The following is a 27,456-nucleotide window of genomic DNA, read 5'->3' as shown; positions in this document are numbered from 1 at the left end:
TTTATTTTCCATGAAGAAAATAATGTTTCTTGCAAAGGAAAATTTGTGCAAAACCACCACATGGAAATTTTCTGCACAAACCACCACATGTGAATAAGTCCCAAACCGCAAAGGTTCTCATTAGTCCCGGATTCTTCTCATCAGGGTTTCTCAACACTCGAAAAACAAATTTTTCCACCATTTTTGAATATTTTTAAATATTCTTTCCATCCCTACAGTCTAGTAAGACTTGTTCTCATAATAACAGTCTTACTATAAGGCAATCTGCAGTTTTGAGGGTGTACAGGAATGGACTGCTGGATTATATTGAGGTAAAATAATTAAGAGAATAAAGGCTAAGATAAACAATTAATTTCAATTGCATGTATTTTCTTATCCTTATGCAATTACAGTATATTAAAAAGATCCACACAAAATGAATCTTTCCGGTTGAGCAGCTTAAGTGAGACTGACAATGTTACCCATTGAAACTGTGTCCACACAATAAATGCAACTACTGAATACACAAGGGAAATCTGGACAGGTGAAGGTCAGGCTTTTTTCTTCAAAAATAAATCCTTCATGTTTGTTAAGGAACCATTCAGTTGCAGATGTGCAGGGCAATAAGACATTTATTTATTGAACTGAAGACTATTGAAAACTGTGAATAAATGATGAAGTCATTGGTGAAGACATTCTCCAATTAACAAGTAGCAGCTGTTTGTCTTTCTATTTTCAGGACCAATTGATTAAAATTGCACGCCTCATTTAAAAAAGAATTTCTTGTATTTTACCTGAGGAAAAAAGAAGCATCACACCCTTTTTCAAAGTACTTGCCTTTCTGATTTATGAAGCCTCTTTTCGGTTGAATGCAAATTTCTAAACCAAGAGACATTTTGTTTTAATGTGCATATTCTTAGCATGCACATTAAAACAATGAAGCTATGAAAGATGAATATGAATAGAGTAGAATATTTACATATAAGAAAGCTGTATGTTGTGCAGGAAAACCTTGGCCTTTTTAGTTCACTGTGTTTTTTAAACAACAATCACAGGAAATAAAATACTAAAATAAACCATGAGCATCTCCAAGACATAATTTTCCTTACTTTTAGAACAGACATATCAACTGAGGAATGTCAGCTTTTGGACAATGAGAATATGCTATTTCAAGATTTTCCCATTTGATGACTTTTGTTAAGCAATGTATACAATTGCACATTAAACAATGATACAAGATCCACTTTCTTTCAGTGAAACTAACAGGAAAATTCACCATTATAGCTAGTCAAAAACATGAAATTGCTTCTCAACCTTCTTGAGCTTTGTCATCAGTCTGTTGCTTCAACAGGATTTATCCACAAATAGAGGGATATTTGAGAGTGGGCATAGTGTAGTGATTTGAGTGTTGGACTGGGACAATGAGAGACCAGGGTTCAAAACTCCATTCAGCCATAAACCTACTGGGTGACCTTAGGCAAGTCACACTCTCTCAGCCTCAGAAGAAGGCAAGGTCAAATGTCCTCAGAACAAATTCTTTCAAGCAAAGCTCAGGACAGATTATCTTAGGGATATTATAAATCAGGAAAGATTTGAAGGCACACAACAACAACAGATGGATGTTTGTATGTGCACATATTCCTGACGCATTAGACACGTACCTGAGCGTCTGATGCCCAAAGCAAAATGCAAATAATGCTAAAACTGCCTAAAATGGAAAATGCTATCTTTAAACAGCACATACAGTGTATATGTGAATCTTGAGTTTTGTAGCTGTGAATCTTCAAGTCATTTCTGATGTATGTACTTTATCTTCAGAGGTGCTAAAAGCTATTAGCCATCACAGTACAATAGAATTAAAATAAAATACAAAGAAATAAACTACAATAACAGTAACAACAGGTGCAATAAACTTAATAGTATGATGTAAAAAGAAATTTAGAGTGAATATATAACTCACTGTGTATCTTGTACTTTAGCAATGTCTATTTAGACTCCAGAAAATTGAGATTTTTAGTGTCAGGAAACCAAAACTGAATTGGTAGATTTCTGGTTTACATGATATTTTTATAACATAATTTCAAAATAGCAATAGGAACAGCAAATAACAAGAGCAAACAGATAGTATCTGTCATATTATTTCTTTAGTACAGAATGCAGAGAAAATTAGTAGCAGGAAATAATTTTTAAGATAATGCCTAATATTTTTAAGATGTACAGAAACTCATATTGACAGATGAATATGTTATTTTATTTGAAACACTTGCCCCACATAGTTTTTTAAAAGTGTAAATACAAGGTATATAAAGTGAACTGGCTCTGTTTAAATGTTCTCTACAATCAAAAAACTCTGGGAATTTCAAAATGCAAGTCACTTTTCTTCCTAAAATTCTTTGGTTTGGATGCAATCCATTCCTTGATAGTATACACAACTGGAAAATATTTTTGTATACATTAAATGGTCCCTGGTCCCTTGTGTTCCTCAGAAATTATTTTGGAGGAGGGGGCTTCTGGAAAGTAGAGAATGAGAAAACTCCTTTATTCAAGCAGAAATAAACTTATACTTCTTTGTATATCTCAGTCTTTACCTCATCTCCAAAAAGCCACATGTCAGCAGGCCATGTTGCACTTAAAACATTGCATGGAGTTTCAACCAGCGTCCACTGAAATGTAATTAACCACTTGGGTAATATATCTCTTTGTCCTCCCTACTTTTCTTTTACCATATGCAAACGTGTGTTTCAAGGGATTCCGCATGGTGAAGGATGTATGCGTCATCTTTAGGTAGAGATGATACCTTCCTTATTCCACATCCCACAACTTTTGTTTCAATAGCCATGAATTTTAGAGTTTCAACATTCATCCTTCATTCTAGTTTCACAAGATCCTTGGCACTGTATGTGAAGTTCAAAGTGGTGACACTTATACATGCGTCTGAATAATGTTTTTTGCCATCTACCTGGAACTTGTACATCCAACATGCTTATGCTATCATCTAACAGAGGCCCGAGACAGATGGGCCAAAAGTGCTGTGCTGCCGCCGATACTAAGGTTCCGAAACACACAGCATCTGCACACTCCAGAACCCTAGGACATGCGGGCAGTGGCCAAATGGTGGCCTCCCGTCCACATGGGGGCCGCCATCTTGGCGTAAACGATGCACAGCGTATAGACGTTGCTGCGTGTTGCTTATGTCACAAGTGTGCCAATGGCCGTGACCCAAAAAAAACCTTTTTTTCTGGATTCTTTTTGGGGCAGAAGGACACCACGCAGTTTGGCTGCTGTGGTATCCCTCCGCGGGAAAACAGTCCAGCCTTTCCCAGAGGTATGTACCAGGCCTAAATAGCAAAAAATTAGACTAAGAGACCATTGTCTCTCCCCACATTCTATGCCTTTTCCTCTTTAGACTTTATGTATGATTCATATATTCCTGCACTGGGGCATTTTCTGTTTCACAGCCATACCTTTCTGAGAATTTTGTTGGGATATTTTCTTTTTCACAGGCGACTTCTTGTGAGATCTGGCTTATCTTCCAATCACAATCCATAACTGTGTTCTGATATGCCCCATGACTCTTTGATACTTTCCACTTTGCGCCACTGCAGACAACTGACTCATCAGAAAATCCTACACATACCTGGGACTGAATCGTATGGGAGATTATAGACCACACAGTACAGTGCTACCTCGGGTTACGAAATTAATTCGTTCCGCGGCGCCGTTCGTAACCCGATACATTTCGCAACCCGAAAAGGCGCTGGAAAGCCGCTAGCCGCGCTTCCGATTTAAATTTCGCGCCGAAATTAATTTCGTAACCCGAAAAATCTTTCGTAACCCGGAACAGTTTTTTTAAATCTAACTTTTTCGTAACCCGGAAATTTCGTAACGCGGTCAATTCGTATCCCGGGGTACCACTGTATTTCAGTAGGACTGCGATCTGTTGCACCTTCTGTGCTGATACAAGGGGATGGAAAGCAAGGGTCACAATAGCACAGCAAATCATTTTTAATGGATGAAACCTTGGACGGTTAGTACTATCCATGTGCCTAGCAGAGGGGCTTGACAGACCATCCCTAAAGGATCACAGCCATGGCCTCCCAACCTGGCCTTTCTGTGACACAAAAAGGAGTCACAAAAGTAGCTCCCCTTTGGTCAGCAGGAAGGGTGCCATAACTGCCGGTGCCGCAGCTTTTCAGTGCTCCTTTGGCGCTGCGTCATCTAAACACAGAACCAGAGGAGCACCATGATGCCGACCACCATATAGTGGGGCACACGACGTCACACCAGCATGGAGGTGGAGTCAGGATGTACATTGTGTGGACGCCATGCCCCCACTCCACCCTAATACCAGACTTAACAGCTGGGCTGTCAAGGCTGTCAGTTTATTAAAAGTTATGGAATCTGATGTGGCTGATGAGACTTCTTGTCCTATTTTCTATTTTGAGCAGCTTTTGAATAATATGAAACCGACATCAAAAAAAGGAGGCATACATTTTAAGGCAAAGATTTTTTTTCTTTAGTGAATAGTGAAGAATACAAAATACTGTATATATTTTTATATTATGAATTAACAATAAATTGTAAACCTACTTTGTGTGGTTACACAAACAGGTGAACTGTAAACAGACTCGCCAGCAGGATCTGTAACTTTAAGACGAAATCTGTATGTTGTTCTAGGCTCCAGACCTTCCACAACATGCTGTCGAGAATATCCACTTACCAAAAAAGAGAGAAAGAAAGAAAAGAGTAATGTTAAGTCTTTCTTAATGTATTTTTAAAACATTTTCAAGTGTTTTGGACAACTATGCACTTTTAAAGCTAATTCTACCAAACAGTAACAGAATAACAACAGTATTAACAGTTCACCATATATGTGTCAATATGAGATCATATGCTCCTACTTAACATGCAAATTGAACATTAGTGTGTCATTACTGCAAAACAGATGTACAACAAACTTCATGCTTACATAAATATCTAAGTTCTCCACCTTTAAAGAAGAACAACTAAAGAAGCCAGGCTCCTCCAAAATCAAGAGCCAGATCATTAGCCTACATTTCATCAACTTTGAACACATTTTTCAAGGGCAAAAAAGCAGGCATAATCATTCTAATTCAATGTTCTCACCTAATCTTTGGATAATAAATAGACTCCTAAATCCAATTGCTAGTCTGAACTTGTATAGATCCATTCAATCAATTGCTAAATACTAAGTCAACACTTTTGTAAATCCAATTGATTCAATGGAACTACTCTAGGACTAGTAACTGGATTTAGGCCATTAAAATCTATCAGAATTATACAGCATATGCCATGTTTTAATGATTCATGTAAAGAGTAAACAAAAACAAAAACCATTTAAGCATCTGACATTGTAAGGAGATTGTTTTTAGAACCTTCAGAATACTTCAAATTTTAAAAAAATGATGATAGCATAAGACAGCTAGCTTGACAAATGATGGCATACACAGCATTCATACAGTCTAATTCTGCCACCTAGCGGCAACTTTAGCACAGAATCTTTCTGGTGGTTAAGATATTCATGATGCCTCAGAGCAAAGCAACAACCATAGTAGTCAGAGGACCACTTGAAGGTTATGTAGCAGTACAGACAATTCATATATTATAAAAACTGATATATCAACTCTCCAAATGCTAAAGACATCTGCTACTAAAGAATAAAACAATCACACAAATACAATTAAGTTTGAATCTAGAATTTTCAGAGAAAGGATTATTTTATTGTGAAACATCCCATACTTGTTTTACAGTTAAGGAAGCTTTCAATAAATAGTGAGGCAGTTTCACTTATGTTGCAGCAAAAAGAATCATGGGGAGAGGGGGAGTGCATTACCCATGTCATGCATCCTGCAGAAACAACTGTAACCCATCATTGATTAATTTCCATAAACAGAGAAGCTTCTCCCTTCAATCAACAAATTTACTATTCACTCAACTGATGTACTCCAATTATTATCTACTGTCACAGCTAAAGAGTGGTTTTAGAACCACAGATTTAGACAATTTATGCCACTAAATTGTTCCCTCTGCATTCTTTTCAGTTGACAGAAAAGATAACAGGAGAACAGCACTTACGTGTAAATTAGAGCATATCTGTGCAACTTTGGATCCTCTTCTTCAATTGAAAATTGTAACCATTGTTCTTGTGGACCCTTTCGTTGTTCTTCCAACTCCCAACTTAGCTGAATATTGTGATGGCTCACATGGCCTACAACTGGAGGGTGTGGTTTTAAGATGGAACGTCTTTCTGCAAATGAACCACATCAGAGTGTTAGCATTATAATATCTTGCTACAAAGTCAGTTTTGCAGCATAGTTCATCTTCTCTGCAGTCACCAGAAAATCATGAATAAGGAAAAATTAAACAGAACTGACTGCCCTTTTAATAATTTTTAGTAAGTTTTAAAAAATATTTAAACCTATTGCTTAAGCAGAATTACTTACTGCAACAGAATCCCTTCCATCTATCTAATACCTTGGTTTGACAAAAAAGATCTGGCATAACAAAACAAATAAATAAGACGTTAAATATAACAAAAAAGACAATAAATTATTCAAGCAAACAGCAACTATCTAAAAAGTTTAGATGTTTCCCTGATCCCTCTAACTCTCAATTATGATCACAAGTGAAGGATGACTCTAGCTCTAGATCACATTTAGACAACTGTAGGGTGAGGTGCCACATTGACCTGCACTCCCCTGCAAAAAAATAATAATAAAATAAAATTCAATTCCCCGCCAGTCCCTCTGGAGGTGCAAATATCATCATCATCATCTTGCAGTTTAGAGACCACAAAAGGCCTTGGAGATTGCCTAAGGCCCATGTGCTTGCTGCATTTTCACCACTCCTGCTCTACACTGATGCGCTACCATGGATGAGCTCAAGACACTAGCAACTTTTTTTAAAGCACCAATACTCATTAATTAATACAAAGATCAATCTTCCAAGAAGTGCCCATATGCAAGCCTGGTTGAAATTATGAGGCAATGTGATGGAAAATGAATATTTCATCTTGCCTTATGATAAGGTCATGTGTGAGTTCATCATGTCACTATGCTCTACAAATAAATAAAATATAAATGGGATGTATAGTATAGATGAGAATATCATATTCACTTCTTTATGCTTTATTTAATTAGAGGAAAGGACTGTTCACAGTTATTTAGTATTTTTAAAGGAGAATAAGAAGCTATACATGCCCATAGAGAGTTGGCTTTCAGAAATGTGCAGATGCACTGTGGTTGAGTGATAGTAGGGATGCCATATCCTGGCGGCCCCCGGGACAATCCCGCTTTTGGAGGACCCTGCCCCGCCCCAGTTCGTCCAAAATCCCAGCTTTGTGCCCGGCCGCCGGGCCCACTCATGCGGCCATTGCCACGACCGCTAATGCGTGCGGCCAGCGGCCACCCACCTCCTCCTCTTCGGCAGCGCCGCCTTCCTCCTCCTCCTCCTTGGCAGCGCTGCCCTCCTCTGCCCGACTGCCGCGCGGCACTTGTCTGGGCAGGCAACAACACGTGCTTGCCCTGCTAGCGCGCCTGCGCGTGGGGCTAGAAAAGAGGAGCTCGTCCTCTTTGGCCAGCCAGCCATTGGCCAGCCAGCCAAAGGGGACAAGCTCCTCTTTTCTAGCCCCGCGCGGCTGCAACAGCACGCGCTCCCCCACCAGCGCGCCCACGCAAGGGGCTACAAAGGGGGAGCTCATCCCCTTTGGCTGGCTGGCCAATGGCTGAAGAGCAGGGGCGGGGCTGTTTACAGCCCCAGTGTGCCATTGGCCAGTACCAAAGAGCTGGCGGAGCTTTGGAGGAGGAGGCAGAGGAGGACCAATGAGGGGTGGCCTCTGGGCCAGAGGGAGGGGAGAGCGCCATTTCGAAATGGTGCTGAGGAGGAGGCAGTGGAGAGGTGAGTGGCCACTTCAGCTCTGCCTTATTTCTTTTTTTTTAATTCTTAAAAATAAACAACCCTTCCTTTTTATTTTATTTTTATTCTTTAAAATAAACAACCTTGCCTTTTTATTTTATTTTTTATTTTTATTCTTAAAAATAAACAACCCTTCCTTTTTATTTTATTTTATTATTAAAAATAAACCTTTTTTATTTTATCTTATTTTTATCTGTCTAGAAATAATGCCAAAATGTCCTCCATTTTGATCATGCCTAAGAAACATGCATTTATATTAACATTTTTTAAAAATCATCAAATTTTTTCACGTGTCCTCCAATTTTAAAAAACGTGTCCTACATTTGAAAATGTTATCCTACATTTGTCCTGGTTTGGAGGTCCTTACTTATGGCAATCCTAAGTGATAGCAACACCATTTTTATGAAATTTTGTAAAAGAGTGCTGAGTAGCTGGAAAAATACTTTATATGACCATATCCTAGAGAAAAATTGACTTAGAAAATGATATTATTTTCTAACAGAAAGTAAACTGGAACTAGTTAAAGAAACCAGTACCTTAAGATGTAATTCTGATTAAATTTTCCCTCCAATTTGTTTCTCCTTTAGAATAAATTTAATATTGCTCCACTCAGCAGCAACATGTTCTCTCTGAGCACCCATCACGAATGCCATAATATATCAAGGGAAATATGTGCAGGAAACCCATCAATGGCACTACCTTTCTATAGTGGTGGGATGGTGTGCTCCTATAAGGCAAGAGTCTATGTTGACATCAGCAGTGCTGCTGGTAGAGTATCCCATGTCAGATAGGTTTCTGCGGAGAAGCAAGACTAAATGTGCCAAACACCTACTGGGTGTCAGCAGAGAGAAGACACTGGTGGAGGATTTGTCAGAGACAACAGCAGTGGCACCATAGCTAACACTTGTTAGCACTTCACAGAAGAAGGCACATGAACCTCCCTTTGATTCTCTTTTACCACAAAAACCTTATGATGAGACAACTGAAAATGAAACAAGAGATAGTGCCAGAAAGTAAAAGGTCGGATGGCACTCAGCAACCTACTAGAATACAGCAGAGGATAAGTACAAATAAGAATGTGGCTAACGACACAACCAGACTTAAGCTGAAAGGATGTTCAGCTGTTGACGTGCTCAGAAGCAAAAGGAAAGTTCAAAGCTGCACAATACATATAACAGGAACATGGCATGTGAAATGCATGAATTAGGTGATGCTAGACATAGTAAACAAGAAACGGAATGTATAAACATTGCAATATTAGGAGTGAGTAAGCTAAAGTGGACAGGAATGGGACAGTTCATGTCAGATAATTATATAGTGTTTTACTCAGGAAGTAAAGTGAGCCAGTCAGAAACATCTGCCTTGGCTGTGCATGGCTGTACAACCTTCCTTTTGTTCTTGTACACGACTGTGGTGACCACCACCGAGATGTGCACAGATTCATGCAGTCCAGTCCCCCATGCCTCTTTCAGCTGAGAAGCACGGACCAGAGGCGGTCATTGCAAGCCAGGCTCAGCTGAGGCAGATGCTCCTGACCAGCTATCTGCTGCCCAAAGTATGGGGGTGGTGCTGGCAAAGGGGCAGCCCCTCATCCTCCTTGTCTCATAACTGGCGAGGATGGAGAGGCACACATGTGGAGCTTGCCAAGTGCGGGTGGGTGGGAGGGAGGGAGGGAGACTGTATTCAGATCACTTAGAAGAAATAAATCACCAGGAACAGATTACATATTCTGGTCCAAATTACAGAAACAGAATCTACTCTAGTTCATACTAAAATCTGTCAACAAATATTGGGGGGAAAGAATGACCCAAATAAATGCTCAATATATATTCCAATCTCAAAGCAAGGGGACACCAGGGATTGCACCATTGCATTAATCTCCCATGGAAGCAAAATTATGCTCAAAATGCTACAACAAAAACTTTTACCATTTATGGAATGAGATATGCCAGATGCCTAATCTGGGTTCAGGAAAGACAAAGGCACTAGGAATCACATTACAAACATGTGTTGTGCAATTTTCTCTTTTTCAGAAAAAAACCAGTCTGTAAAAACTTTTGTGTAGAACATGAAAAACTATGGGTTGCTCTTAAAGGGGTGTCTTGATGTGTAACCTATACTCAGGATAAGAGGCTACCATCAGTACAGAATATGGAAACACAGAAAGGTTTTCAATCGGCAAGAGGGTCAGGCAAGGGTGTGCTTTATCACCCAAGCTGTTTACATGTATGCTGAATGTATCATATGCAAACTTGGTTTAGATTTGGAGAAAGCAGACATGAAAACTGGAAGAAGTAGCATCAACAATTTAAGATATGCAGATGAAACCGTACTACTAGTAGAAAAATAGTATCTCCCTATACAAGCCAGCCCAAGCACTAAGATCGGCAAGAGAGGATTTTCTCTCAGTCCCACCACCTTTGCAAGTGCAGTTGGTGAGGATTTTGGAGAGGGCCTTCTTCATGGCTGCTCCCAGAGTGTGAAACTTCCTGCCACGGTAGGTCAAGTCGGCCCTCTCCCTGCTCTCTTTCCTCCAGCAGCTGAAGACATTTTTAGTTAGGCAGGCATTCGGTGGATGAATTTTACTTATGTTGTCCTATATGCTATAAATGCCTTTTTTTTTTAGTTTTTACTAGCTTTAACTATGTGTTTTTAACTGATGTTTTAATATTAATAATATTTAATCTTTTTTAAACTTTTGTACTTCTGTTTTGTGTTTTCTAATTATTGTAACCTGCCTTGTGGGAGAAAGGCAGGATATAAACACTTGAACTAAATTAAATTTATTAAAAAAAAAATCACTGTACTTCATTTTCCAAGGAAAAACAGCAGAAAGTTCTGTATATGAAAGTCACTACTACTGTACCGTCAAACACACAGCCACTTTAGCAATCTTAGTTTACCCTCAGTGGAATGAAGATGTTCCATAAGGATTCCAGATCTCAGCAAAGTTACTTTTGGTCTACAGCTCCCCAAATCGCTCTGCCATGCTGAAGGGGAATTCTGGGTGTTGCAGTCCAAAAGTTGTCTTTCCAATTTATGGTAACTCACAAAAAGTAGGAACACAAACAACAGATTCTAAACTTTTCGTGTTACAGATTGTGTTCCAAGTAAAATGGACACATGTAAAATGTAATTATTTATTGTTTTAAGCTGATTTGGTTGTAAATTGCCCTCAGATCTTCAAATAAATTCAGATGCTATATAAACTGAGAGGCAATACATACTGGCACTGTGCCCTGACTACATACTGGGGCTGCACTAGGGCAGAGCATTCACATGCTCTGAACCCTAGTTCCGCCGCCCCGCCGCCATCATGGCATTCCCCTGTACACACAGGTCGCACCACGATGATGTCCCTCAGGTGCAGCACCGAAACGGTGCTAGGCACAAGAGGTATCATCATGGCACATGAACGCGCCAATGGCGCCCCCTCAGGGACACAAAAAGAACCTGCCCAGAAGTGGGTTATATTTAGCCCCTCCAGAAGCCACAGCGTCTGGTTGCCACGGCCTCCTTCCAGGGCAAAACATCCCCACAATCCAGAGTATTGCTTGTTATCACAGATAACTGCATTCACTTAAGCATTGCTGATCATATAACGTAGGACTTTCATTGTAACTTTACTGAGGAACTAGTGCCTGTTTTGTGGCTTTATATCAAAGCTATGTTAGTCCTAAAGGAGAATATTTCCCTAATTATATGCCTTAAATGTCCTTGGTTTGGGAAATGTAGATATATTTAGACTTTCCTTATAAAAAACAAAAAAAATCATAAATATATTTAATTAGCCTGGCTATTTCTAGTGAATAACTAATGCATGTTCATTTTCAACGAACTATTTAAATTTGTATTGTTCTCATTATGCTAATTAAACTACTAGAAAATAATGATCAAATATTTTAGAAAGTACGAATTAAATATTTTACTCAAAGTAATTTGCTTATACTCTTAAGCAGCATTCCTCATTAAACTAACAAGGTATCTATTACATTTGCCTCATGCCAAAGAAATCCAAAAGTCACAGAATTTTCCCCCCTTGGGAATGCTAAAAGAAAACTTGATAAGCTTATTGGCCTTTTTTTTAAATACAGAAATATCTACCTCTTAACACAAGACACCCCATGTGCTGAACATCTTCTCTGTTGGCAGCAACTACAAGTTTGTAATTGCAAATACATACACATAAAACACCATGATGAAGAGAGCACTTAACATACACCTTTTGAAGTAGATGGCAGTGGGAGGCTTACAAGGTGTCATCTCAAAGTTCTAACATGACTTATAGAATAGGTCACAATCAAAAGCTGATGCAAAGATCTTCTATGGTTACAGAAAGCAACATTCCACAATGAAAGAAATACAAGAGAGTGCTTGATTTTTACATGTTTATGGTCCATAATCACCCAGCTTCCTTCATAAGTGGTATGTACTCCCTTCTTATGCGGTTAAATAAGGACAGTTCTTTAATAATTGAAGGCAAGTTACTGTTAAATTTGAATATTTAATTGCTTGATCCCAAACGACTGATAAAAATTTGGATCTACCAGTATTTTCATTATCTGCTCTAAAGCTTTAACATAGACTGCAGCCACAATGCACAACTAATCTGGTTTTACACTGCTTTAACTGCCATGGCTCAATGCTATGGAATTCAGGGAACTGCAGCTTGTAGTGGCACCACAGCAAACTACAATTCCCATAATTCCACAGCATTAGGCCGTGGAAGTTAAAGTGAAAACCAAGATTATTTCTGCAGTGTGATGCAGCTATAGATGAAAGCAATCAACAATGCCCTATTCAAATTACAGTCCCTCCATTTTTGTAGGGGATCCATTCTGGACCCCCCTGCAAAAATGGAAATTCGCAGATATTCAAGCCCCACTGGCTTGAATGGGCATGTGCGCTGTGGGTGCACGCATCATTTTAACCCTCCCCACTTGCTGGTCTGCGAAGTAATGAGACCGCAGTCTTGAAGTCCACAAAAATGGAAGGTATACTGTAGAAGACTTCAGGATGATTCACATTGACATTTGGATTACTTATAAAGCCTGGGCAGTAAAATATATAGGCCTCATATATATTTCTTTTGTAGAGGACCCTTCAGTTAAGCTACTGTCCCTTTGATTACACCCCTACAACAGAATTAAGTTGACCTATAACTCCACCTGCTGAAAATTAAAGAAAAATAATGGTACAATGTGCTCATTATTTTAGTGCAGGTGAAAAAACTTATTAGATCACAATTATTTTATTGCTGTTGATATTGTTGTCTTTGATTCATACTGTGAACTATTTTGGAAACAAAGTTTGAGTGATGTGATATACATATTTTAAACAAAATTTAAGAAACAGCTGTCTGATTGATATGCACATTAAATTGCATTCACATAAACAAGTACCTGTACTGTTGCACTGTGGAATAAGAAACTAAAGGAGAGTAATATTTGCAAGGTATCTAAAACTAGCACCACAGTAGGAGAATATAAATAGTTTAAATGAACTGGTTAAGCTATCACAACCTTGTATGTATTAACCTATTTACTTAATTATTGCCTCCAATGCTTACTCTAACCTTTTTAAGACGATCTGGTGGATATGCAGAAGGTTGTAGAGAAGCTGTAACTGTCAGATGTACTATATATACTCATGTATAAGTGTAGAAATGTTACTCAAAAAATTGACCCAAAAAAAATCTGAGTCGACTTATCCACAGGTCAATCAAAGTACTGGACCTTAGTACTCATAAAAATAGATACCATACCCTGGTGAAATGCAAGAAACATAATTTTCCCTGGGAGCACTGACTGTCTCTACTCTTTCATTCATTCACCCTTCAGTGTTAACACAAACAGATATGCCTCCTGCAATTTTGTAAGTTCTTTGGCATTGTTTTCCTTTGCTGCATCTGCTATATCCTTTGTTACATGTCCCTAAGTCTTACTTTTAACTTACCCGCGGGTCACATCAAAATCCATCATTCTGGCCCCAAAATCTACCTTCCACTTATATATGAGATCGTCTTTCAGTTGAGTATATACAGTAATAGGGTGAGCCGTGTGACTTTGGTAATCATGGCAATTTACTACAAAATGGAGCCAAAGTCACCTTGCAGGGACAAAAGGCACTTTTGCTGACCTAAGAGGCTTTTTTCATATCTATGCAATCCATCTCTCCAGTTTTTACCTCTTACTGATCATGCAAAATATTTCAAATTTACTCAAGCACAACTGTTTTACAGGAATTTTACCAGAAAGCAATCCAACAGCATATTCTTGATATTCCTGCCACAGCTGGATACACAGTGATAAGGTATCCTCTAGGACTTCCCGGGGGGGGGGGGGGGGGGGTCATCCAGAGGTTTGGGAGATTCATGTTTTCTCAATTAGGGGTGGCAGATCTCAGTGGGAACTGAAGTTTTGTGAGACATTTAGCCTTCTCTGTCAGAGAGCTCTGGTGCCACAATGAACTACAATAAAATGAGTCGACTTATCCACAAGTCAATGTAAGTATTGTACTTTAACTCTTATATATAAAAAGGAACTATCCCCTGGTGAAAAGCAGGAGAGTAATCTATTCTGGAGTATATACTGTATATAACAACGGAGACTGACAAAAACCACAAACATGTAGCTTGTATTTTAAAACAAACATTTACTAATGGCTTTAATCTATATATGCATAAAGGATATATCCTAATCTAGCTAGTTAATAGTTAAAGTTAAAAGAAATCTTTATCTCCCCATCTTTCCAAAGAAAGTTGAGAACCAACAGTTCAGTTGAAAATCTTTAGAGTGTCTGTTAGCCCCAAAGGGGGAGTGACCTAAGTCACAGGGTTAGTTTGAATGAGAAAGAGAGAGAGGACAGTATGCATGCACCAAATCCCTATCTATCTAAGGATGGGGAAAGAGAATCCAAAAATCTTCCAACATTATTGTTGTGTACCTTCATATTGTTTCTGACTTATGGTGACTTTAAAGCAAACCTATCATGGGTTTTCTTGGTAAGATTTGTTCACAGGAGGTTTGCTATTACCTTCCCTTGAGGCTGAGAGCATATGACATGCTCAAGGTCACTTAGTGGGTTTCATGGCCAAGCAGGGAATTGAACCTTGGTCTCTGGAGTTGCATGCTGGCCCTGTTACATGAGAGTAAATTTGCAGAGGATTGCAGCCTAAAAGAGTACCAGCTGTGCTTTAGAAAAGAAAGTTCCACAGCTTGATCAAGGCTTCAGAGAAGGTTCTTTCCCTCTCTCTTATATCCTGAAACATACCTCTTAGGAATTTTCATTTAATGATGACTCCCTGCATAACTGGGAGGTTTTGCATACAGAATTATGTTTCATTTTAACAACTAACTTCATAAAGCCCATGTTTAAATATAATAAAAAGCCTCTATGAGGAAATACAATGGATCTGACAGAATGGAATAGCGTTTCTAATTATCTTTTAAAACGGCACAAATGTATCTAATTCTCATAATAATGCAGATGCCTATAGCTCTAATCAGCCTACTTTCACTGCAGTATGCTAGAAAAAATATGAAGGGGGAGTAAGGTCATGCTCTGAAGCCTCTTAATTAAGGCTTTTTTAATAAAAAAAAAATCAGAACTACATTTTCTCTTTCAATTATAATGCCAAAATGGCTATTTTAGTCTACCAGAATCTGTCTTTTTAATCACATTATGGAAACTTGCTAAAATGAATTAAGAAAATTCAAAGAACCCTCTCTTCTCATTAGTAGCGTTTTAAGGACATTGAGACCTATTTCTGACATTTTAAAAGGATAAGGAATGAAAAAGACAATGTGCAAAAAGAGAATATATCATATAGAAAAGATAAGCCCCAAGTGATTACAGCATTGGAAGTAGAGATGTCAGCAAAGTTTATCACTGAAAATGAAGATGTGTCCACCCCAAATACTTGAGTACTACAAACTGATAATCACTTCAGTGAATAATTCTGCTCTGGTTCAAAATACAAAATGAAATACTGCCCTTTAGAGCAAGCAGAGTTCAGAGGACACTGGAGGCACTGATGCAAAAGTACATTTAAAACAAAATCCTTACTCAGATGAATTCCCATCAGTGGACCAGAGTGTGTAGAAATACAGTCGGCCCTTCTTATACACGGATTTTTTATACACGGATTCAAGCATACACAGTTTGAAAATGTTCCAAAAAAGTATAAATTTACCTTGATTTTCCATTTTTTATAAGGGACACCATTTTGCTATGTCATTATATGTAATGGGACTTGAGCATACACGGATTTTGTTATACACGGGAGATCTTGGAACCAAACCCCAGCGTATAACAAGGGTCCACTGTACTACTTTAAAATAAGGGTACTCCTGTCAGATGCAAAGGAGAACAAGTCTCCTGCACTATTAAGATGTGGAAAAAGAAAATGTGAGCAAGAATAATTTGCATGACGAGATACATCTACTCTTCAAAGTACCATTAAAGATATACGGTGGCATCCGACCAACTTAAGAAAGAACACTGTCCTTCTGTGTAGATACACTACTGTGGCCTCTAGAAGACAAGAAACAGGCAGGCACAGCTCCATCATGCCTAGACCCAGAAGCAGATGAGAGACTCTCCTCCCATCCCAATTGCCAATGCTATGGCCTAGAAGCAGGAGAAGAACAAGTAGAATTTGCTACACTTAATCCCCTTCCCAGCTGCCATTTCCTTTTCCTAGTATGTCATAAACCTGAAGGCAGGGAACTGTCAACTTAACAATTTGTAAGTTGCTCTGGGAGCCTTTTTAGTTGAAGGCATGTGTGTTAAATACTCTGAGTAAATAAATAATAATACATTTATGAACTCTGGGTCTCCTTTAACATAGGCTGCACCCACACTGCAGAACTAATCTGATTTGACACCGCTTTAACTGCCATGGCTTAATGCTACAGAATTCATCTCCATATCATAGATCAGGCATGCACAACATACGGCCTGGTGCTACACGCAGCCCGCCAAAGGATTTCAGGACTTACCTTCTCCAGATGGGGTGGTGGCCTTTGGGAGACAGGTGCTCCGACAGGTGGTTCCTGGATCTTCCACCTCCTAGCCACACTCCCCTCCCAGATCTAGGGGGGATTTGGTAAATCCCGCGGTTCAGGAGGATGAGACCTTGTCTGCTGGGGAAAGGAACGTTGGTACTTACCTGTGATACGTTCATTTCCAGCAGATAAGGTCCCAGCATCCTGCCCACCATTTGGTGCTGGCAGTATATCCAGGCTCCACCTGGTGGGCTTACTGCCTACTTCTTCTGTTGGGTTTGAGTTCTGTTTTTTGTTGTTAATAAAGTGGTTTATGTTAGCAAGTTAACGGTTGGTTTTGTTCTGATTGCTTTTCTTCGATTGGCTAGTTATAGACTGGCTTCCTAAGGAGGGGTAGCCCCTCCCATTGGGGGGCCGGACATGGCATCTTCTTTGTTATATTCCCTGCCTATAGAAGCTAAATGGGAGGAGCTGCCAAGTTGTGCAGGTCTGTTTTAAGATTACTGATGTTCCTTCCTCCTACCTTTATTCCCCCTACTTCTGAGTTTAGATCTGCTCTTTGTATATTTTCTGCATGCAGCCTGAACAGGTAGGGTGACAGAATGCATCCTTGCCTAACCCCTTTGCCAATTGGGAACCATTCCATTTCTCCATATTCTGTTCTAACATTAGCCTCTTGTCCTAAGTACAATCAGGACTATCAAACAGTGGTATTCCCATGTCATTAAGAGCATTCCATGGCTTTTCATTATCTTTGCAGTCAAAGGCTTTGCCAGGCATATGATGATTTTCTTTTGGAATTCCTTGGTGTGCACCATTAGCCATCATATGTTTGCAATGTGGTCCCTAGTGCCTCTATCTTTTCTGAACCCTGCTTGCATCCCTGGGATTTCTCTGTCTATGTATGGGGCAAAATTGGAAGTTTAAAGTGGGGCCAATGCAGGGTCATCCAGGGTTCAGGGACCAATTCGCAGCTGCTTTTCACATGACACTGCAGCCAATCAGATGAGAATCCAGGGTGAATGTGAGGTCAATCTGGAAATAAGTCAATTTGCAAAACTACCGGATTCACTTGTCCCTTTTCCTTGCGAATTGGCTGCTCTCACATAATGGCTGCTGTGTGATAATGCAAAGCTCCAGATGCGTCCACTTTCCTGATTTCGCAAGCTGTCTTGCTGTCCCTGGGAGAGACTTCTTAAAGGGAGACACACAGACTTCCCTCTTCACCCTGTTCTCTCCTCCTCTAATAGAGCCTCTAATGAAGGGCAGAGCTGCTAGTAGGAGAAGAAGGCAGAGGGAGGGTGGCCTGGAAGTCCTCCTGGACAGGAGAGAGAAGTGGAGGACATGCCCTGGAAAAGGAGGGCATCTGGGAGGCTTAGTCCTCACTGGAACCAGGCAATTTTATGGATACTCTGTCTCTGACAGAGATAGACAGACAGACAGATAGATGACAGATAGAGATGACAGAGGTAGGTAGGTAGGTAGGTAGGTAGGTGGATAGATAGATAGATAGATAGATAGATAGATGAACAGATAGATGAACAGATAGATGAACAGATAGATGAACAGATAGATGACAGAGAAAGAGATAGGTAAGTGGATAGATAGCCAGCCAGCCAGCCAGATGACACAGAGATACATAGGTAAGTGGATGGATGGATGGATGGATGGATGGATAGATAGATAGATAGATAGATAGATGACAGAGAGAGATAGGTAAGTGGATGAATAGATAGATAGATAGATAGATAGATAGATGACAGAGAGAGATAAGTAAGTGGATAGATAGATAAATAGATAGCTGACAGACAGAGATAGCTGACAGAGATAGATAGGTAAGTAGATAGATAGATGGATGGATGGATAGATGACAGAGATAGATAGATGACAGAAATAGAGAGGTACGGTAGGTGAATGAATATATATATCTATAGAGAGAGAGAGAGAGAGAGAGAGAGAGAGAGAGATGATACAGATAGGTAGGTGGATAGATAGAACACAGAGAGAGAGAGAGATGGATGATAGACAGACAGACAGAGATGGATGGATGGATGGATGACAGACAGGGACCCTGTTTGGTCATGAAACCCACTGGGTGACCATGAGAAAGTCACACTCTCTCAGCCTCAGAAGAAATAGGATTCATATGACTCTTGTGTGTATGTGTGTGTCTTTGTGGTTTTACGGAGTTTGTCTGCCTTTCTCTGACACAGCTTTTGGGGCTTTTGGGACAAAGAGGCTTCCCTCCCTGGTTTCCCCTCTCTCCCTGTGGCATATGGGGGGGGGGCACTTGTGGAAGTAAGAGTTTGGAGCATGCTCAGAAAAGATATTTCTAAGCAAGCAATGGGGATTTGTCCTCGCCCATATGATAGCCAAAATCGAATCTAACCCTAGATAATGTGCCTTTAACCCCGTGTTGTGCTCTTGCATGTGATAACCATTAGCAAATGGGTTTGCTTTTCTGGAATGACTGCACTTTAACCATTTTTGGGATGACAACACATAGGTCACTGTGTGATAACGACCTATGTTACAGAATTCTGAATGTAATTTTGCTTGCATGTGAAATTAATGCTATAGTTGCTGCAGTCTTTTGTGTCTCCTTTTTTGTGGATGGCGATGTATATTGATCGTTTCTAGTCTGTTGGCCACTGTTTTATTTTCCATATTTGTTAGCATATTTTAGTTATCACTAGAATCACTACAGTTGATTCTGTCTGTGTGAATTGTAGCAATTCAATAGGAATATCATCTGTCCCAGGTGATTTCTTTTTCCCAATATCTCTTACTGCAGCTTCTACCTTGCTCTCTAGGATTTGCATTCATCTTGTAAGATTCTTCATTCGATATGTCATTTTATTGTTTCTCTCTCTTTTATGTATCTCTTCTGTATATTGCTTCCATCATCTTTTTATTTCTTCTTGATCTGGTAGTGTGTTCCTCTTATGGTCATAGAGCATCCCCACCCTTGGTATGAACTTTCCCTTGAACCTCTGGATCTTGAGAAAGAACTCTCTCATTCTCCCTTTTTTGGTTGATCTTTTCTGTTTCTTTGCATTGGTTATTAAAGCAGTTTTCTTTATCCTTGCACAGTAGTCATCGGGCAGCTGCATTCATAGTTCTGATATTGTTCCTATCTCCCTTTTCTTTTGCTTCTCTTCTTTTGTTTACTGCTTGAAACATTGCTCCTTTCCTTTCTTTAGCACAGAAATACTAGTACCAAAAAGTATGGCAACCTTATTCCAAAGCATTAGGCGCTTCTTCCTTCCTTGTGGGTTCAAATCTGTTGCCCTACAATTTGGCTGGGGATGTGCTCTCCCCTTATACTTATACACTGTTCTCTCCATCCCTCTTCCTATTCCGTTAACAGCCACTAATTTTATTTTAATGAGGAGATGCCCTCTCTTTCCATGGGATGAGTGGGAATCATAGCTTCGGTCAGACCTTGATCCGCTTCCCTGACCATAAAGGGATCTCCTAGCACCCTGAAGCCAGAAGATGTGGTTGCTGAGCTCTTTCAAGCAGTGCAATCTCAGGGCGACCCTCCTAATAGAGGGCAAGACATCGTAAAATGGAGGACCAACAAGAAAAATGCTTTCATTTTGGGCAACAAGTGCTCAAAATGGACTGTTTTAGATTTGTAAGCCGCCTTGAGTCTCTGCACTGGGAGGAAGGCAGAATATAAATAAACATCATAATAATAACAACAACAACATATAAAACCTAGAAACACTAATATAAATATAAATTCATGCTTCTTAGTCCTGCTGAAAATAGAGGGCAATATGGAATTCCTCCTAGACAGGAGGTTGAAATGTAAGACACGATGTCCTGGAAAAGGAGGACTTGTCTGGTCACCCTGTGCACTCTCCACATGCTCAGAAACCTTCTCCCCATTCTTATTACTTCCCCCTTCCATCAGTGAGACTTCAAAGAAGGTCTCTCCCTACAATACTCCCCACTCCTTCCCCTGGTCCAAGGGAATCACCCACATGCTAGAAAATGTGGTTGCTGTGCTATTGCGAGCAGTGCACTCTTCACATGCTCAGAGACCTTCTGCCCATTATCATTACCTTCCAGCTTCCTGCAATGGCACCTCAAAGGACTGTCCCCGCAGTGCTCCCTGCTCTTATCCCTGGTCCAAGGGAAACGAGATCTGGTTGCACTCTTCACATGCTCAGATACCTTCTGCCCATTATTATCATTCCCTCCCCTTTTCCTGCAACGAGACCTCAAAGAAGCACACTCTCCTTGCTATACTTCCCACTCCTCTCCCTGATCCAAGTGAAAAAAGAAGACGTAGTGGCTGTGCTCTTGCAAGCAGTGTACTCTTCACATGCTCAAGGAGCCTCTTCCCCATTACTATCATTACGTACTTCCCTGCTTCCAGCAATGGCACCGCAAAGGAGCACTCTCCCCATATCAGTGCTCCCCAGTCGTCCCCAAGGTGTCCCGGCCCCTCTTTCCTTCCTTCCCCGCCAACCTGGCCCAACTTACCCCCTTCGCCTTTGCTTGGCTCCATGAGTGGAGTCGGTTAGGCTTCGTCCTGGTCCTAGGCCGCGCCTAGAGTCCCGTTGCCATAACAATGCAACTGCCAGGCCCAGGGAGAGAAGGAGACTCCTAGTCATAGCCAGAGAGGGAGGGAGCGAGGGAAGGCCCCACAGAGACCCAGGACAGAGGGCCATATTATTATTATTATTATTATTATTATTAACCTTCTTTCTGTGGCCCATGGTGTGCCCTTGGCAAGATTTGTCCAGATGGGGCTTGCCCCCCCGGCCCTCCTCTGAGGCTGAGACAGTGTGACTTGTCTCAATAAATAAAAAGATAAGTCAACCAGTGGGTTTCCATGGCTCAGTGGGAAATTGAATCCTTGTCCTCTAAAGCTGTAGTCCAACATCACTGCTGGGCTCAGGTTTGCCTTTTTAGGGCTGCCATAAGTTGAAGGCTTGTTGTTGTGTGTCTTCAAATCATTTCTGACTTACGGCAAACCTGAGCCAGCATAAGGTAATGATTTGGGTGTTGGACTACAGCTTTAGAGACCAGGGTTCAGTTTCCTACTGAACCATGTAAGGTCACTGGGTGACCTTAGACAAGTCACACTGTCTCAGCCTCCTCAGAGGATGGCAATGGCAAACCCCCTCTGAACAGATCTTGCCAAGGAAACCCCGTGATAGGGATTGCCATAAATTCTATGGTATACAAGTCCTATCATGGGGTTTTCTTGGCAAGTTTCTTCAGAGAGGGTTTGCCATTGCCATCCTCTGAGGCTGAGAGAGTGTGACTTGCCCAAGGTCCCCCAGTGGTTTTACATGGCCAAGCGGGGATTCAAATCCTGGTCTCCAGAGTTGTAGTCCAGTACTCAAAACCACTATGCCATGCTGGCTCTCAGCACCACATTTTAATACCACAGTTTAGGATAGAAGCCCTCCTTGAAAAGGGATCCTGCCGCTTCCTCACAAGCTTTCCCAGAAAAACCCAGATTAAAAGTCTTTAACTTTCAGGAGATGTTTCTTCAGAGGGGGTTTGCCATGGCCATCCTTTGAGGCTGAGACGATGTGACTTGCCTAAGGTCACCCAGTGGGTTTACATGGACAAGAGGAGATTCGAACCCTGATGTCCAAAGTCATAGCCCAACACTCAAAACCACTATGCCACGTTGCTTCTCAGGATGCCACGTCCTAGTACCATGTTTTAGAAGGGCTTTAAAAGCCCTCCCTCCTATGAAGGAACCCTGTTTCTTCCTCACAAGCTTTCCCCTCAAAAGGAGCATTTCCTTTCTGTCTCTGAGAAAATGTGTTGCTTTTGTTGTGTGGCTTCAAGTCGCTTCTGACCTCAAGGGGTTTTCTTGGCAAGATTTGTTCAGAGGTGGTTTGCCATTGCCTTCGCCTGAGGCAGAGAGTAGGTGACTTGCCTAAGATCACCCAGAGAAAAACCCAGACTAAAAATCTTAATTTTCAGGGGAATGGTCACAACCACGAACAATTTGGAGTCATAAATAACCATGAGGCATGTAGTCACACTGCAGAGATTAAAGCAGTTTGATACCCCTTTGCCACTTGCCATGACTCTTCCTACAGAATCCTGAAACTGTACTTTTGGAAAGCACCAGCCAGCGTGGTATGGTGGTTCGAGCATTGGACTACGACTCTGGAGACCAGGGTTCAAATCCCAGCTCAGCCATGTAAATCCACTGGGTGACCTTGGGCATGTCACACTCTCTCAGCCTCAGAAGATGGCAATAGCAAACCCCCTCTGATGAAATATCCCAAGAAAACCCTGCGATAGGGTTGGAGTAAGTAAGAAATGGCTTGAAGGCACCCAACAACAAGGCCCCAGAGATCTCTGGCAGACCAGAATGAAGGCTTCACCAGACTACAAATCCCAGGATTCTGTTGGGTAGAGTCATGGTAGTTAAAGTGGTGCCAAACTGCTGTTATTCTACAATGTTTAATTCTGCACCTGAGTTGCCCAGTTGAGTAGCCTATGTATATACCACAGGGCCACTCAAGAGCTCCAAAAATACAGAACTGGGAATTCAGAGAATAAAGTAGAACTCATTGGATCTTAAAAATGTTCCTGAGCCACTATGAAAAACCCTGTTTCCAGGACCATAGAGGAGCAAATGGTTGACGAGGCAACTCTAAACATCCTACAGGTTTCTTCTTCCAGAGGAGGATGGAGTCACTGTTTAAATCAACAGGCTCAGCTTGTTGTTGTTGTTGTTGTTGTTGTGTGCCTTCAAGTCATTTCAGACTTATGGTGACAATGGGTTTATTGGCAAGAGGCAAGTGAAAGCCAATGGATTCCTCCATGTATTTATGGAGAAATCCCACCGTATTACATGAGACTTGTCCTTATTATTGTTGAGTGCCTTCAAGTCGTTTCTGACTTAAGGCAAATCTAAGGGGAACCTATCATTTTTGACCCTTTGGGGCTTTCTGCTGGTTACTACTAATAGTAGCAGCTTTACCTCTGAATAGCCAGTGTGGCTTACAGGTTTGAGCCTTGGATTATAACTCTGGACACGAGGGTTCGAAGCCCAGCTCAGGTATGGAAACCCACTGGGTGACCTTAGGCAAGTCATGCTGTCTCAGCCTCAGAGGATGGGGATAGCAAATCTATTCTGAATAAATCTTGCCAAGAAAACCTCATGATAGGTTTGCCTTAGTAGAGTCGCCATAAGTTGGAAACACAACAGCAACAACAAAAGATATCTACAAGCATAACTGGATCCTCACTAGAGAATACCTGCTCCTGCCTCCATGGTATTACAACCCCTACCTGCCAGATAACTGAAGTTTTGGTATGTTTTTAAAAATACACTTAGCCCTTCTGGCCAGAAACCCAGTATGTTAGCAATGCCTGGTGAAAGCCAAGAAACCAGGGAGAATGAAAAGGTCAATAGATGTCTTCTTGACTCCAGTAGTTTGCTCTTTTCCCTGATAAGCAAAACCTCAATATGTAAAAATTAAAATGTGCACAATCTATACAGGCTGCAAAATTTATCTTCTCTTGATGCAGAATTTGAAGTTTGTTTATTAAAATAAACATTTTAATACTGTCCACATTATACTTAATTGCTGTTTTAGAGAGTGGTGTCTTTAGCCTCCTACAGTGTATCTGAATTATGCAGTTATAGTAGTTGGATACTGCTTTAACAGTCATTATCTGTGTTACAGAATTCTGAGATTTGTAGTTTGGTTTGATTTTAAGAATTATCTGCCAGATTGCTCTACTGTTGTGGTTAAGGAAAGTGCATTAGAGTTCCCTGGCATAGAATTCTAAGCACTGCAGTACCTCACGAAACTACAAATTCCATTGGATAAAGTCAGGGTCATTAAAATGGTTTGAAGCTGCTGCAACAAGATAGTGCAGATATACGGTAAGGAACCAAGGAAAAGCATAGAAAGTGACCAATGCAAATCTCCTTTCCCTTCAGACAGAATCCCCTGCAAGTGAGCATGAGAAACTACCTAGGCAGACTCAACAGCCTGCACTGATCACACATCGATTTCTTCTGTCCTGCAAAGTCCTGAACTGAAAAGACCATCCTGATACCAGAAACTCCATCTGGAGGCTGCAATGTATCTTTTACAATATATAAACTGAAAAAAAGGAAAGGTGCAGGTTAATTTCTTTATAATGAACACTGCATTTTAAATTTTGTGTGTATGTGTGTGAATTTCCTTCCTTCTTTCTTTCTGTTTCTCTTTCTCCTTTTTAAATCCCAGAGACTTCCAGACTGTACTGGAATGCTTGGCCTACCATTGAGCATTTCTTTAATGATACATTTATCTGTTTATTCACAGAGCTGCCAGTTTTCCCCAGTTTTGCACTCCTAATTCTGTGGCTATTGTAATGAGATTAAGGAACCACATGGCCTTCTTCACAATCAGTCACAATAATCTCACTCTGTAGCCTTCCAGTGATTCAGGATACAGACATGTGTGACAAAGGAGAAACCCAGAATCCTTAATCACTTTTCCGAATGGCAATGGAGAAGCTGCGTAGATGACAGCACAAGAAAACAAATCAACTTGCTATGAATTTCTCTGGTTTGAAGATTAATTCAATATGCAAAATTTCTTGAAATATATTTTCTGAGGGCTTTCAAAGCTTCCAGAGGTGGCAAAAAGATGCTAAACAAGGGAAAGTGGAAACAAAGGCTCAGAACAAAAAGCTCTGGAAACGTTGAACTCAGTGTTTGACAAGTACTGATTTTGAAGTAGGTTCTCTCTTTTCTGAGATTGTTTTTTTTTTTTTAAATCTCTTCTACATAGGACTTGAGTGATTTATTAATGCATAGGTCCTCATTAACGTTCTGGTACTGGTGTTCATTGCTGGGAATAATACATGAAGAAGAGATGAATTGTTTCCACTTCTACTCCAAGAAGCAATGCTTTTCAGAGTTATTTGACTCTACTGATGGGGAAGAGATGGAAGAGGAAAGGATGGTGAGATATGCAGACGATTTAGAGATGAATCCTTTTGATGGATTGCCTCTCTCTTCCTGTTACTACAAACTGAACAAAGAAAAAGAAGAACTTCCTGCCTGGCAAGTGAAAAATGCTTTCATGGAAAGTCTACATCACCATCAGATTGTGATTGTTTCAGGGGATGCTAAGACAGGCAAGAGCTCCCAGGTGTGTATTTGCTAGCTGACGTATGGTATGATATGAATTAGACAAGAGTACTTTAATAACCAGGTTTCTAATTCTCTTACTTTGTGATGGATAATCAAAACAAGTATCGTGTTATAATCTAATTTTTAATTTCTCTACAATTTTATTATTTACTATTTTCTTCTGTTAGAGTTAGACCCTCATTTAACTTTTTTTATTAACAACTATTTTTTATATTTTAATTATGATTTACACATTGCTTTTTCACTGTGAAAACATAAGCATTGTATTTAACAAGTCAAAAAAGCAAAATTCAAACTGCCTGTGTAAAATATCTACCAAAGTAATGGAATAAAATATTATTTCTTGCATGTTGTTGCTGGACTTGTAATATGTGAACAAGGATTTTTAGGTATAGCACAGTGAGCTGTCAGCACTCTGGGTTTTAAGTATATGATATTCTGGCCCTGGTTGTTACCAATTGTGATGCACACTCAAACATTAACAACAAACTGTGCTAAAAGGGCATTAAAACTTCAGCCTAAACTTCTCTGTACTGTAAACTTTGAGAAGAATATGAAAATGCTTGCTCATTTATTATTCTGGTGCAAATTATTAATTCTGTTGCAGAATTCAATGGGATTTACTTCTGTGTATAGAGACAGTGGTTTGAGCATTGGACTATCACTCTAGAAAACAGGGTTTGAATCTCCACTCAGCCATGAAGACCCACTCAGTCACATTCTCTTACCCTCAGAGGATCGTAATGGCAACCCCCCTCTGAAGAAACTTGCCAAGAAAACCCTGTGATAGGTTCACCATAGGGTTTCCATAAATCAGAAATGACCTAAAGGCAAACAACACACACAGGGATTTACTTTTGTATAAGCACTGTCAACTTACTTATATTATTATCATTTCAGACCAGACAGTTCCAGTTGGCATTAATATTTGTGGGTAGACAATTACTTCAATTTAACATTTAACTTTATAACATTTAACACGTAAAATACAATTGTGATTTGATGTGAAGCATCCTTAACCTGAGTACCAAAATACTTGATTCCAAAGCAGGCAGTTAAAAAAAAAACAGTTGGATGAGTGGGTATGCCAGTGAGACTATAGCACACAAAAAGGAAAAGTACAACTCTACCATCCTCCATCACTATCCTAATTGAAAGCACCTGTCATGAAAAAATTGCCCTCTTATTGCTGCCTTGAAGGGGGAAAATATTTCTTGGAACCATTTAAAGCCCCCTCCCCCCTCAGCTGCTAGCAGTATTTTTGTGAGATTTTTTTTTATCAAATTTGCGAGGGAGGATTGCACATATGCTACAGTTGTAAATAAAATGTGTGTCCTTGCATGCATGCACAGCTTTTGTTCCTTTAAAACCCTCTGATGTTCTACC

General features: G+C 40.2%; 1 protein-coding gene and 1 long non-coding RNA gene across 5 annotated transcripts in view; one reads left to right on the top strand and one right to left on the bottom strand.

Moving 5' to 3' along the window:
- The window catches only part of FANK1 (fibronectin type III and ankyrin repeat domains 1), a 45,122-nt gene extending 22,412 nt beyond the window's left edge, over positions 1 to 22,710 (bottom strand). For 2 of the 3 annotated variants that reach the window (XM_089510131.1, XM_089510133.1), the window contains exons 1-3: positions 22,611 to 22,710; positions 6,076 to 6,247; positions 4,570 to 4,694 (exon numbers count right to left, since the gene is read on the bottom strand). In XM_089510131.1, coding sequence (XP_089366257.1) covers positions 4,570 to 4,694; positions 6,076 to 6,247; positions 22,611 to 22,695 — 382 coding nt within the window. In that variant the 5' untranslated portion in view covers positions 22,696 to 22,710. Of the gene's footprint in view, positions 1 to 4,569; positions 4,695 to 6,075; positions 6,248 to 21,419; positions 21,498 to 22,610 lie in introns of those variants that run through there. The other variant, XM_089510132.1, reaches the window with a different exon arrangement.
- Positions 22,711 to 24,342: 1,632 nt separating this feature from the next.
- Positions 24,343 to 25,684, top strand: LOC149318618 (uncharacterized). 2 transcript variants are annotated; one of them, XR_016280073.1, is made up of 2 exons: positions 24,343 to 25,046; positions 25,235 to 25,684. It is a non-coding gene; the product is annotated as an uncharacterized LOC149318618 (long non-coding RNA). The 2 variants fall into 2 exon arrangements; XR_016280074.1 differs by having other exon boundaries at positions 24,343 to 25,052.
- Positions 25,685 to 27,456: the final 1,772 nt, after the last annotated feature.

The sequence above is a fragment of the Sceloporus occidentalis genome, unplaced genomic scaffold (genome assembly GCF_023333645.1).
Source record: "Sceloporus occidentalis isolate IW3139 unplaced genomic scaffold, rSceOcc1.0.p SCAF_2, whole genome shotgun sequence".
Lineage (NCBI taxonomy): Eukaryota > Metazoa > Chordata > Lepidosauria > Squamata > Phrynosomatidae > Sceloporus > Sceloporus occidentalis.
Note: the sequence above shows the minus strand (reverse complement) of the source record. Positions and strands in the feature narration are given on the sequence as shown.